At 34.5% G+C, this 13,782-nt stretch overlaps 1 protein-coding gene across 1 annotated transcript in view; it reads right to left on the bottom strand.

The window, feature by feature from the left end:
• Positions 1 to 13,569, bottom strand: part of LOC142332144 (uncharacterized) — a 38,312-nt gene extending 24,743 nt beyond the window's left edge. Inside the window, exons 1-2 of the mRNA XM_075378406.1 lie at positions 13,429 to 13,569; positions 9,081 to 9,866 (exon numbers count right to left, since the gene is read on the bottom strand). Of these exons, the coding sequence (XP_075234521.1) occupies positions 9,081 to 9,866; positions 13,429 to 13,499 (857 nt within the window). The 5' untranslated portion in view covers positions 13,500 to 13,569. The remainder of the gene's footprint in view (positions 1 to 9,080; positions 9,867 to 13,428) is intronic.
• Positions 13,570 to 13,782: the final 213 nt, after the last annotated feature.

Here is a 13,782-nt window from a genome sequence, read left to right as displayed (position 1 = left end):
CCGGCACGGCAGGTCAGTTCACCGGTTAGCTCTTTTATTTCTTTTATAGATGTTCATCATACACTGATTACTGAGAGTCCATCACCCTTGTTCTCTCAGCAACAGTCACCCCTATTCTTTAATCTCTCTCTTTTTTTTTATATGATATCATACCAACCCAACCAATTAGTTTAAAACTTAAGCCACGGAGTCCTCAGGTTTCTTCACCTCTCTGCCCATCCACGCAAGCACGAACGAGCATGAGCTCCACCTTCGGCTGTCCGTCATCACAATCGAGCAAGAGCACCACCTTAAATTACCCGTCAACAACAAACAGTTACCTTATGACAGTTTTCAGTATCTTTTAACAAATTTTTATAAACTTCTAATATAAGAAACACAAAGTTTAAGAATCTATAAGTTCCTTCACCACTTATCCGATAAAACCTACAAACCAGAACTCCATCATCAGCTTCCCCTCAACAACAAACAATTTCCTCTTGTAAGTTTTCAGTACATTAATACCTTTTTATACATATTTTTTATTTATTTATTTTTTTGTGTGTAAACCACACTCAAAGCTATATCTCAATATTGCCCATTCTCTCAAATATTGACAAACGGAAATTCCACCTACGACAAGCCGTCATCAGCGAGCGGTTTCTTCTTGACGAGCTTCCTCATCTTTCTTCTTTATAACTGCGGTTATAAACCACGAGATCACATTAAAGTTATCCTCGTTAAGTAGCATTTTATCCACCACATTCTCCGTAGATAATGGCCCTATACGTCTTACACAGAATTGCCTGCTTTCAGTCCAACGGTTACATTCAAATACTACATGTTCAGGGGAATCATATGCCCCACAGTAAGGACAGTTCTACCCTTAGTCTTGCACATAAATAGGACCTGAACGACCCATGCCCTGTAAAAAATTGCGTTATCCAGTAATTTATGTCCCCGAACTTCCTTTCTATCCATGGTCGGATCAAAGATATCAAACGATGTTTCCATCGTCCCGTGTTGGCTACATCCCAACGATGTTGCCAATTACGCAGCATCTATTCATATGCTTCTTTAGAAGGTTGTCCACGTGCTATATTCACTCGCATCTCCGCCAGTTGTTTAAGCGGAGGAACTCCTGCAATTACGAGTACTGCCTCGGTGGAGACTGAAGAATATGCGCATATCACTCTTAAGCCCATGCGCCGTTGAATTCCTTCAAGGGCTCTTCTGTTCTTGTCTGCACGCAGAGCTCTTTCTCAGACTTGTATACCGTAAAGTAAGATGGAATTAACTACGTGAGCGTAAATCTTACGCTTCGCAGTTCTGGATCCTGTCATATTACCGAGTAATCTGCTAAGATTTTTGGCCGTGCATTCAGCTCGTTTACGTATTTCATTCACGTGTGCCGTAAAACTCCTCCTCTTGTCAAGCCAGATCCCTAAATATTTGGCTGAAGTCTATTGCTGGACAAGATTACCCCCTACTCGGATAAGGATGTCAGATATTCTCCTACGACCTGTCATGACTACGTATTTTGTTTTACCATGCGAAAGTTTTAAGCCTTTAGTGGACATCCAGACTTCTGCCATTCGTATCGCTACGTTTGCCTGCTCCGATACCTCTACTTCAGTTTTTCCAGTAACAACCAAGGCCAGGTCGTCAGCAAAAGCCACTGGGAAAACACCCAGAGGATAACTCAGCCCGAGAATTCCGTCATAGACCAGATTCCAAAGGAGTGGCCCCAAGACAGAGCCTTGAGGCACTCCACACGTCACTTTGAAGCGGAAGCAGGATCTACCCTGGTGACAAACAACAAACCTATCCTGCAGGTAATTCTGAATAATTCTTCTTAGGTATCCAGGAATATCCTTATCTCTCAACGCTTGTAGGATCGCATCCCATTTCAGCGAATTAAAAGCATTGCTCACATCAAGCAATATCACAATTGGTATCTTCCTGGTGCGCCAAGTACCCGATGCCGCTTCGTCCACCAGACGCATAACTGTCTTAACAGCACCCACCGTAGAACGCCCCTTACGGAAACCAAATTGTGCGTTAGAAAGGCCACCATGTTCTTCAATCGCATTTTTCAGCCGCAATTCCAACAATCTCTCTAGGAGTTTGCAGATGTTATTGATCATGCATATAGGTCTATATGCTACTTGTAAGTCATCGGTCCCCGGTTTCTTGATAAGGGCCAACCTGGACTCTTTCCATTGCATTGGAATACAACCATCTCTCAGGATCTTATTCATGATATTAAGAAGCTCTGCAGGCATCCTCTCTGCTAATATTCTGATTATCTCGGCTGGAATGCCATCTGGCCCGAGTCCCTTATGTAGCTTCAGTCTTTTCACCGCCATTAATAGCTCACTAGCGTCAAGAAGTTCAAAGTTATTATCCACAATCTCTTCCCGAATAGGATCCGCTTGCTGAGGAAATAATTCCTTAACAACACGATGGATCTTATCGTCTGTTAAGGCAGGTTATCTCTTCCCTAACTTGTTGGTAACAATTTTAAAACCCCTGCCCCATGGATCAGCATCTATATCTTGACACAGTCGCTTCCAGCAACTGGCTTTAGCCCTTTTAATTAATGCATTATATGCATTCCTTGCTTCCACGTATACCTCACGCGCAGCATCCCTTAATCTAACATTCTGCCTACCCGATCTTTGGTAGGCTCTTCTTGCTTTCCATGCTGCCTTCCGTAGTTTTTCCAAATCAGGCGACCACCAGTAAGCATGTTGCTGCCTTCGGGGATAAACTAAGACCCCCGCTTTTCCGCATTCCTCTTGAACTTGTTCCACAAAGTCTTCGGGGGGACATATCGCCAGCAAGTCTTAGGATTATTCTGTCCCTAAACCGTAATCATCCTTTTTTGGAGACGATCAGCCTTCCCGACATTACACGAATTTCCCTGAATCGGGACTCAAATGCTATAAATAGATGGTCCGATAAACTCTCTTTATTAATAATCCTCCAATCAAAGAAGTCGTTAATATCAGTACTCGTTGTAAAGGCTAAATCTATTGCCGAACACGACATTCGTCTACGGAACGTCATATCTTCATCGTTTATACACGTCAGCCCTAGTGTATTAACATACTCACTCAGGTGACGCCCTCTTAGACTGTTTACAGTTCTCGCAAATTCGGGACTTTTGGCGTTAAAGTCTCCAGCGATTAAGACTTTACGACCTCTATGCCTCATAACTTCTCCTGCAAGATTTTCTAGGAATACTACAAAATTATCTATTCCCGCATTTGGAGAATTGTAGCAAGAAATTACCACGATTTCACCGAGGTCAGCCCATATAAAACCGTCACTGCTGCCACTGCTAATTATAGGGATCCCAGACACCGAAAAACCAATAGCTGCTGTCGTTGTCGTATCCACTAGCCATCCTGTTCCAGAAGTAAGATCATAAGGAGGTTCCGACACAAAAATGACGTCTGAGCGCTCCGTCAAAGAAAGCGCACCATGTTCAGAAAGGAAATGAACTGTATACCGATAGGGGAAACCCAACTAATTGCTCGCAGCTCTCTAAAATTTGGAAAGATACCATGCGTGTATCGACCTGCAGAAGAATCTACCCTCCTAGCTTGCCAGAGTCAAAACTTTGGTGTTCAATTTCTCGCATACGCCCTGAAGTAAGAAGGCTTTCCTTCTTGGAGATGTACCGCTTGCTATGTTCCGTAGCTAGAATGTAAAGGGATTTAATGCCGGCGATTACAGAGACTGGCTTTCTCGAGACAGTTCTGTAGCCATCGACAACAGTTAACAACAGAAGACGCTGGGCTTCCAAAAGAATATCCCTATAACATTAGAATTGTAGACGATGAGCCCAGACAGGCGCAGCGTACAACATAATGTCCTCACAAACACCTTTGTAAAAAAATACGCATGGTACGATAATTCAATCCCCAATCGGGATGAATGACTCTACGGACACCAAAGAAGGCATCGGTGGCCTTCTTTGCAACAAACTGAAGGTGCTCCTTGAATTTAAGCCTCTCATCAAGGATAACACCCAGATACTTCTGAAAGGTAACATACCTAATCGGAAGGCCATCCATCACAACCCGCGGGTGACGGGTCGCGGCTAGACGACCTTTAATTAACATCATAGTTTCTCCGCACTGAAAACCATATTATGATGAAGACTCCACAATCTGAGATCTTTACATGCCTGTGTCGCTTTGAGCTCTATCTCGGAACGCGAGTTGCTTTCGTCCAGCAGCAACCTATCGTCGGCGTAAGCCACGATGCGGCAGCCACTGGGCATCCGCAATCGTATGAGAGAATCGAACTCAACGACCCAGATGAGTGGACCTAGAACACTGCCCTGTAGACAACCGTTGAACAGGGTCTTTCCTACTTTCGAGCCGCCGTTACGAAGGACGACGGTTCTATTGCTGAAGTAGCTCGAGAGAGTTCTAATCTCATTTAGCAAGCACCAATCCTGCTGAAGTTGAAGCAAAGCAAAGAGCCACCACAAGTTATTAAAGGCCCCGGATGTGTCCAGAAACACGCCAAGTATATATATTTGCACTCGCTGGACAAAGCCTGATCCATTACTCTAAGTATTGCGTCCTCTGTGTCCTTGCCAGGGCGAAAACCGTACTGATCGTCCATCATCATATGGTTAGAATCCAACCTAGAATTAATGCGAAGGTACAAGACCTTCTCAAAAACCATACCTGTTACAGGCAAGAGCATCAGAGGACTGTAAGAAGAACTTATAGTGGGATCCTTGTCGCCAGTTTTGAAAAGCAATTTCAACACACTATTTTCCAACACCCTGGAAAGTATCCACCTGCAAGCATCGTATACAAACCTTAGTCAAAGGGCCAAGAATCAACAGCAAGGTGCTAACAAGGAGGTACATTGTGCTACCATCATATCTGGAGGCTTTATTCCTAGCCAGGCTACAAATTACCTGGCGGACTTTCGCCTTAGTAACCTCAGAAGATAAATTCTCAGAGCGAAAACCTACGACTTCTTTGCGAACACATCGATGATACAAGGTTTCACCAACCTCAGTATCATCTGAAAGCAGATCGTTCATCAGAAGAGTGAGGACACGATCTTTGTCTTCCCATGTTTAAAGCATCAATTCGTTATATCTGTACTAACAAATCTAAAAAAAATCCTTATTATCGAGTAGAACTCCGGACAATACAAATTTCGACCCATTGCATTATGTACTACCGATAAGACGATTAACCGCCCTAGTATCTGTAGCCAACAATAAAATGGATTGAGAAAATAAACTGGAATGAGAATCCTAACATTATTTCTTAATGTAAAGTCGTTTCTGTTTAAAGGTGCAACTGAAATTTCACAAAAAATAATAAATATACAAATGTAAGTAACAGAATATAAAATTATCAAGAATTTTCTATTTGTGAGCAGTAAAAAAAAGACTAGCGATATTTTATACTATCAATAATATACAATTAATATACATTCATCGTAAAAAAAATAAACTAACACCAAAACTGTTAAACCGTTACACTTTCCTAGTAATGGTAATTTATTTATATATAATGAAAAAATATTGATACATGAAAAATGTTTAAGAGTTCAAAAAATCTATATTTTTTTAAACTTTTTTCTGCTCCTTCACACTCAAAATCACCTTCCATAAAAACCTTTTGATTTATTTGCGTTTACTGTAATAAATGAACCAAACTAAAAAAAAAAACCTTCCACTGAAAAATGTTCAACCATTATAAAGTTACCCTAAAAAAAGAAATAAATCGAAATTTATTAATACTAAATGGTACCCCCATACCCAGTATTGCCTCCGAAGTATTTTTTGTTGGGGCATTGACGCTACTACTATGCTTAGAAAAACAAAAAGAATCGCTTAAAAAGTATGCAACAAAATAAAAAGGATACCTTTATTCAATTTTTTGGAAAGAGGAGAATTTGGGAAAAATTTTATTTTAAATAGTCAGATAAAGATGTACGCATGTCAATGTATGCGTACATGTTAAAATAAATATAGAGCGTGGTATCTTTAAAAAATGTTCAGAAAATTGTCCATAAAGAAACTCTCTACCACATCCCGCTAAATATATCGGCCCAGATTTTTACCAACAAATTTACTCGATTCTCTGTGCCAAATTTCATTAAAATCATCAATTCAATCAAAAATGATTAAGATTCAAATACGCCAATGCACGTATATACGTACGTTCGAACATTACTCCCACTTTTTTTGTATTTAGGGAATCCTTTTTCATAAAAAATTGAGTAATGGGAAAAAACCATACCCCATATTTTGACTTATCATATTTTCCTTCTTACAGCATAGGTGTAGAGCTGATTCCAGGAAATTAAAATATTAAACTTTCGTAAAAAAAAAAATTGAATATACGAGTATATATTTTCAACAGTACCCTATTAATATTTTAAACCACTTAACAGCTCTTTAGTCCCAGGTTTCCATTATAATGGGCCTTTTCATAATCCTTAATTTCTTTTTCAAGTTTTGAACGCGCCGAATTTTCAAATCCTCTAAATTATCCTGTAAAAATCTCCTTTTGAGTTTTACTAAATTCCTTGTTCTCTCAATTGCGTTCTTCTTCAATATCTTCGCCACCTACTCTACTCCAATTCTGTATTTGTATATATTATGTATATGTTTTGACCAAGAAACACGGATTAAAAAAATTCACAACATTTTTATTGCCAAAACAGTCCACTATTATATTTTCTCAATGACGTCATATTTTTTTTTTTTTATTAAAATATTTTTTAGGTTTTAAATAATCCTAGGCGCTTTCCAGCGTCTAGACGCTTTCCAGTTCTGTTATACCTTTAATCACGCTTTTAAATTTTATCCTCACTGTGTTGTCCTCATTCTTAAATGAAGAAAACATACATCTCTTACATAAAAGAGAATGTCCTAACTGATTCACTGACTCATAATCAACGTACAGCCAAAACTATTATAAGTAGAGACTTGAAATTTTCAGGGTACCTTCGTATCTTTATGTAGGCGTGCACTAAGAAAGGATTTTACGAAATTTTTATTTTCAAGGGTTCAAATCGATAAACTAAATTTCTTGTTAACAGCGCATCTGTTGGACATAAAATCAACATACGCTATGTTAAATATTTTACGATTCCATTGCAATGTTTCCGATATGTGTGTCGGCTATAGACTAAAAAACTACTGGGCCGATTTATACGCGGGGAAGAAGGGTGAAAGGGAAAAATCGGAAAAGGGAAATTGGAAAAACCGAAAAAGGTAAAAGGGAAGAAGGGGAAAATGGATAAAAGCAAAAGGGAAAAACGGGAAAAGGAAATGGAAAGGAAAAAGAGAAAAAGAAAGAAGAAAAGAAGAAAGAGGGTGGAAAGGTGGTAAGGGGGAAAGGGAAGTGGGGGAAGAGGAAGGAGATTAAATAAATTTAATTAAAATTAAATTAAATAATATTAAATTAAATTTAAAATAAATAAATAAAATGCAATTAAAAAATTAGACTATGTAAAGCAAATAATTAAAAATTTCAGATGCAAAAAAATTGGTTGAGATTAAAGGCATGGAAATGAAGTAATTCATTACATCTGCCAAATAAGTAATACTAATGCATCGTGTGCGTGCGCAAAGCGACAGAATGGGTGTTTGAGTGCTCAAGAAGAATGACGTTAAATTTTACAGCTGTTTTTCTCTGTTTAAAATAATGAAAACAGTTCTTAATAAACATGTGTCCGGAAAAGGCTATGTTTTTAAATTAGAAATAACAAAGAATTTTACCGTGATTTCTGCTTAGCGGCAGAATTAACCTATACCGAAATTCATCGAAAACCGGTTAAGAAAGGAGAAAGGGAAAAAAGGTAAAAGGGAAGAGGGTAAAAAGGGAATAAGGAGAAAATGGAAAAAAGAAAAAAGAAAAAAAGGAAAAACGGGAAAAGGAAATGGAAAGGTAAAAAATAAAAAAGAGGAAAGAGGAAGGGGAAAAGTGAAATGGGGACGAGAAAGGGGAAAGGGCAGTAAGGGAAAGAGAAACGGGAGAAAACGGTAAGGGAGAGCGAAGCGAGCCATGACCCTCTGATCGTGACGGGAAACGCAAGTAACCATACAGCTTGGGCGGATCCGCGATGGGGATGCTAGTTTTGGGATTGTAATAATTTTTTTGTTTATCTTTATTGGACTTTTAGAATGTAGTATTTTAATTCATTCATAAAATGGATCGGTCTAACAAATATCGTTCGATTTTCTTATCTTCCTTTTTTTGTTTTCTTTTAAATTTTGGACAACAATTCGTTGTTTATCGTTTATTCAGTATTTTTTTAAATAATTTTTATTTACCGTTTTATCAGGATTTAATGAAAATCGAAATATAAGATTGTAGATTAAATATTTTTTATTTATAAAAAAATAAGTTTGCTATTAAAAAAGTATTGCGAGTGAAGCTATATCTATATTTTGGGCGAAGTCGCGACGGGGTACGCTAGTTAATATATATTTTTATCTGTCATAACACATAATATTTATAAGTTTACATATATTATTTTCAATTCCAAATCATTGTACTTGGGCTCTCAGTATTTTAAGACCTTTTTTATTAATTTTTTTTTCATTTATTAAAATAAAATTTTATCATATGCAATAAAATACAATTTGGTTGGATTATTCAATATTACGAGAATAATATGAGTATAAATTAATTATCTAATTAAAACAACATTTTATATATAAGATGTCATAACATAAAATATGTAATCCTTTAAGATACAAAAAAAAAGATAAAAATCCATTTAAGAAACAAAAAACCAATACACCAATGACGTGATAGTATTAAAACAGAAATCATTCTATACGGTGAAACGGTCCGAGGTTTATGTTACCTATCATTTTATAAAAACGGAAAATTAAATAAAATGAGAAGAAAAGAATAAACAAAAACGTGAATTAGGAGCATAAAGGTAAAAAGAAAAAAAGATTTGTAGGAAAATAAATAATTAAACGAAACATTGAGTCAAAGAAGATGAATCAGCAAAACAAAAAACCCCAAAAAATTAGGTGAATAAAAAAATTGGAATTAAAAAATATTCACTGGTATTTTGTATAAACTTACTTGTCTTCCAGAACATTATGTATATATAATTTAAAGGAAGCTACAAAAACTTTTTTCCAGATATCCATTGTAAAGGGAACTTCTTTAATTAGTTCATTAAAATCAGGACAATTATTCGTTATAGTGGATGGCACTTCTTTAATTAGATAATGATTATCCGGACTATTATTCATTGTAGTGGATGGCACTTCTTTAACTACATGATGATTATTTTTACTATTATTCATTGTAGTGGATGGCACTTCTTTAATTACATGATGATTATTTTTACTATTATTCATTGTAGTGGATGGCACTTCTTTAATTACATGATGATTATCATGACTATTAATCGTTGTAGTGGATGGCTCTTCTTTAATTACATCATGATTATTTTTACTATTATTCATTGTAGTGGATGGCTCTTCTTTAATTACATCATGATTATTTTTACTATTATTCATTGTAGTGGATGGCTCTTCTTTAATTACATTATGAGATTGAGGTATAGGTTGCTGTTCTAATTCACTTCCTGTTGCTGTCCCAGAATTTTGACTTTGATTTGGTAGATTTTGATTTGGTTTCATAACGGGTGGGTTATGAACAACCCATTGAGTTCTGTCTCCTTTAATGATCATTGGATTAAACCTGTGATGGATTATAATAACCCGTGTTAAAATAGCCTCGTTTTCTTCCACGGATTTCATTTGCAGTAATCTACGATCAATCGCGTGACAGTCCAATTGATTATTAGGCAATATTATATTATTAGGTCCATTAACCACGGTGGTGCCATTTACGATGTTACTGAAAAAAGATAAATTTTATGAATTAAAAAAAAAACAACTTCATTTTTTAAATACACACGCGCGCGCGCGTAATAACAATGTTTTTTAAAAAAAAGAAACAAAAAGTAATCACTTATCTTGACAAAAAGTAAAGTAAGTAAAGGTAAATAGAAAATATCTTTGAAAATATAACTCTCTAATTATCAGTAAGTATGGTAAAGAATAAAACATTAAAGTTGTAATTAATTGCCTTAAAAAGCTTATAACAGTGTGTAGTACTTTCCGAGCATTGATTATTTATTACTTATATAACATTAATATTACTTTATACACTATTTATTACTTATTATTTATTATTATATAACACATGAAAAAAAATACCTGTATTTCTTTTTTTTTAGGGGGGAACAAATTTTATCGTAAAATTATCATTATATATTTAGATAAACCAAAAATATTTAAAAAATTGTTTTTTTTTTTATCTCTTAAACTTCCTCAACATCAAAATCATTCAAACAATTTTTTTTTACTTTTACGTTTATATGTAAAATGGGAAAACTTAAAAAAACATTCCATTGAAAAATGAACAAACGATAAAAATTTACACAAAATTTCATTTTTGTGAGTGGGGGTAAGTTAAATACATAATATATAATAAATTAATTTTTAATAATATTAAAAGTTTAAAAAACCAAAAAAAAATTTTTTTAAATCAATTTAATTACACTTCAATCTGTTCTCCACCCACAATTTTGCCCCAAAATATTTTTTTTCAAATCTCTTGCAGTCCTACTACGCCTTGAAATATAGTATAAAAATTCGGTTGAAAATCTGCGATAAATAAAAAGATAAAGTTATTCAATTTTTGGGGAAGGCAGAATTTTGGGGCAATATATTTTAAAAATTTTAAGGTGCGCGTGCAGGTATGTACTGAACTTAATTAATATAAAGTGGAGTTAAATTCGTAAAATATAATGAAAATTGTCCCCAGAGAAACTATTTATCCCACCTCCTTGAGATATTGACCCCCGGTCTTTTAAAAATATGCAGTTCAACATACACACGGGTTTCTGTGCCACGTTTATCAAAATTGGATTATATAGTCAAAAGTAATTAAGTTTCAAACACGCCAAAACACTTGTTTTATTTTTCTAACCTCTGGGCTTACCTTTTAGTTATTGCTTCAGAAGATAAGATGAATGATTTGCAGCGTGTGTAAAAATGCCATGCCTGAACCCGGGACCTCCGAATGAAAGGCCCAGACGCTACCACTCGCGCCACAGAGGTCGCCAAGACACTTGGCGGCCTCTGTGGCGTTGGTACGTACGTTCATGTACATACGAACATGTACTGTCATACAAACGTTTTTAACTAAATTAGTTACAAGTAATGGCAGAAAAACTAATTGTTTTGTAGTTTTACAAAATGTTTTTTAATATATAGATGTACATTTTTACCCTGTCATTTTAAACTGCTTTTTTAACGAAATTTTTTAGATTTCATTCAAAACTTAAAAGTAAATTTTTCAAACTGGCATATGGTAAAATAATTCAATATATTCATAAATCAATGATTACAGTGTACTGAATTTTTCATCTTTATTTTTTATGTTACTGAAATTTCATTAAAGTATTATTATTTGTTAACATACGTAATAAATTGTTTATAACTGGTTTCTTAATTTAGATATAAAACTTAAAACCAACTCAGTCCTATTCTAAATATTAAACAATACCAGTATTAATTTTTTTTTTTTTTTTATTTAACGACGCAGCGACTTTACAATCTGTTCATAGAACAATAAGTAAATAAGATGTATTTGAATTAATATTGAGATGCCAAAGACCCAGCAGCTTCTGACTTAATAATGGATTAGATGTGCACTCCGTACGGCCAGACCATAAAGTCATCTAATTGAAGCGATAAGGCAAACCAAGAATATTGTTCCTCAGCAATCTTGAAAAATTACTGATCGTGTTTCCTGACATATTGACCGCCAGATAATTCGGGTGCCGGTCCAAACGATTTTGATACCGTAGGCTGGCCAGAGAGATTTCCTGCCGAACGGTTCGCAACCGTATAAGGCTATTGCTTATATACCAGGTTATGTTGAGCATTTTCCGCAGTGTTATGTTTGGAAGAGTTCAAGTATGTCAATACTGAAGTTGCATGCTGTACCACACAATTCGAACCCGTAAGTCCAAACAGGCTTCAAAACGAATTTGTAAATTAATAATTTACTTTCTACTGAAAGCCGAGATCTATGTATTGATAGCATAAAATTGATATTTTAAACATAGATACTATTACAAAAAATATTTACACAGTTTTTTGTTTCTTAATTCTTCTTATTAAAATAAAACGCTCGCTACAATAATATTTAATTTCTAGCAAAAAATCAATTTATGATTTAAACAATATCTTAATTCCCCAGTAAATTATAATTTCCTTATTTCAAGGAATAAGATACGTATATCTTATATATACGTATAGAGTAGTTTCTGTGAGTCAGTTACTCTTCTACTCAAAACCTACGTTGAAAATAACAGATTTCTTTTATACCTGAAAATAACATAGGACTAACACCTTTACAAGAATTTTACCGTTTCAATGTGGTGGCCCTTTTAATGGCTCGGGTTAATAACCAGATTACGTTCCTTGCCCGTACCCAACCGTTTGCAGTATATGAGATTAATTCTTTTTCGATATCTTATTTAATTATCTAAAAGAGTATCTTTGAAGTGCGATGATGTACGACAGAAATTTCTTTAGACTTGTTCTTTACTTTCAAGCGTCTCATGTTTCCACATAAAATTACTTTTTAGATGACAATAAGAAAGACACAACGGCAAATCCTTCAAGTAGCTAGTCTCCATTTGGAGAGTCATGCGGGCTGTCCAGAGTCTCTTTTAGGAACAATGTGTACATATACTCCAAAAAGAAAAGCTACATATGATTTATACGTCCATTCTTTTGAATATTTTGTTCAGAAATTGTTTCACAAAGAAAAAGTTAAAAATATTAAATAAAATGAGAAATGAAATACGGTCACCTCTTCCTGGTGTTTGTTTGGTGCAAAATACTTTTTACTCGTACGAAAGACTGGTAACCAGCTGTAACTACCGTTTCTAAGATTGGGGCCAAGAATCCTGAAACCCGCTAACTTCAGAATTTTGAGGCCCTTGGTGAAAAATTTATTGGTCTGAAGAAATTACATTAGTGATAGTTTCTACAAATTTAACAGGCTTCAATTTTTATTTATCATTATTATTCTCACAAGCATGAGGATAATGAACGCAGTGGCTACAATGGAGGGGCGAGAATATCGAACCATGACTGGCTGGTAATCTTCATATTTCTTAATTTTTAATATATGAGTTATGATTGTACATAAATATTTTGTATTTATAAAAGTTATCTTCTATCTAGTAATTATTTATATTAATTTACATTTCATTATATTTTATTGTATTATGTATGATTTATATTTAAATTAAGCAATTAAATATTTAACCAGTTTGATATAATAATAATAATAATAACAATATTAATTTCTGAAAAATAAATATAAATTTACGTACAAAATAAATCCAGCTAATAAGAACATAAAAAAATTTAAGCAACAATAACTTGACATATTTGATGAACTCATCAAGAAACATAAAAATAATAAAATAATATTTATGTGTTGTTAATCTGTTAAATATTACTCAACACACAGCCTTTTTATAATCAGTTTGGATTAAAATATATAAATTTAAAGATATAATAATTAATTATTTTCGAATAATATTTCAATAATTTAATTTAAAAATTATTTCTAATCACATGAGTTTAATTCGATTAATTTAAATTAAAAAAAAACAACATTAATTCTCATCACGGTATGATTTATATATATATTCAATCACGGGTCTATATATATATATATATTT

This window comes from Lycorma delicatula, chromosome 11 (assembly GCF_047948215.1).
Source record: "Lycorma delicatula isolate Av1 chromosome 11, ASM4794821v1, whole genome shotgun sequence".
Classification (NCBI taxonomy): domain Eukaryota; kingdom Metazoa; phylum Arthropoda; class Insecta; order Hemiptera; family Fulgoridae; genus Lycorma; species Lycorma delicatula.
This window is presented reverse-complemented; position numbering and strand designations above follow the sequence as displayed.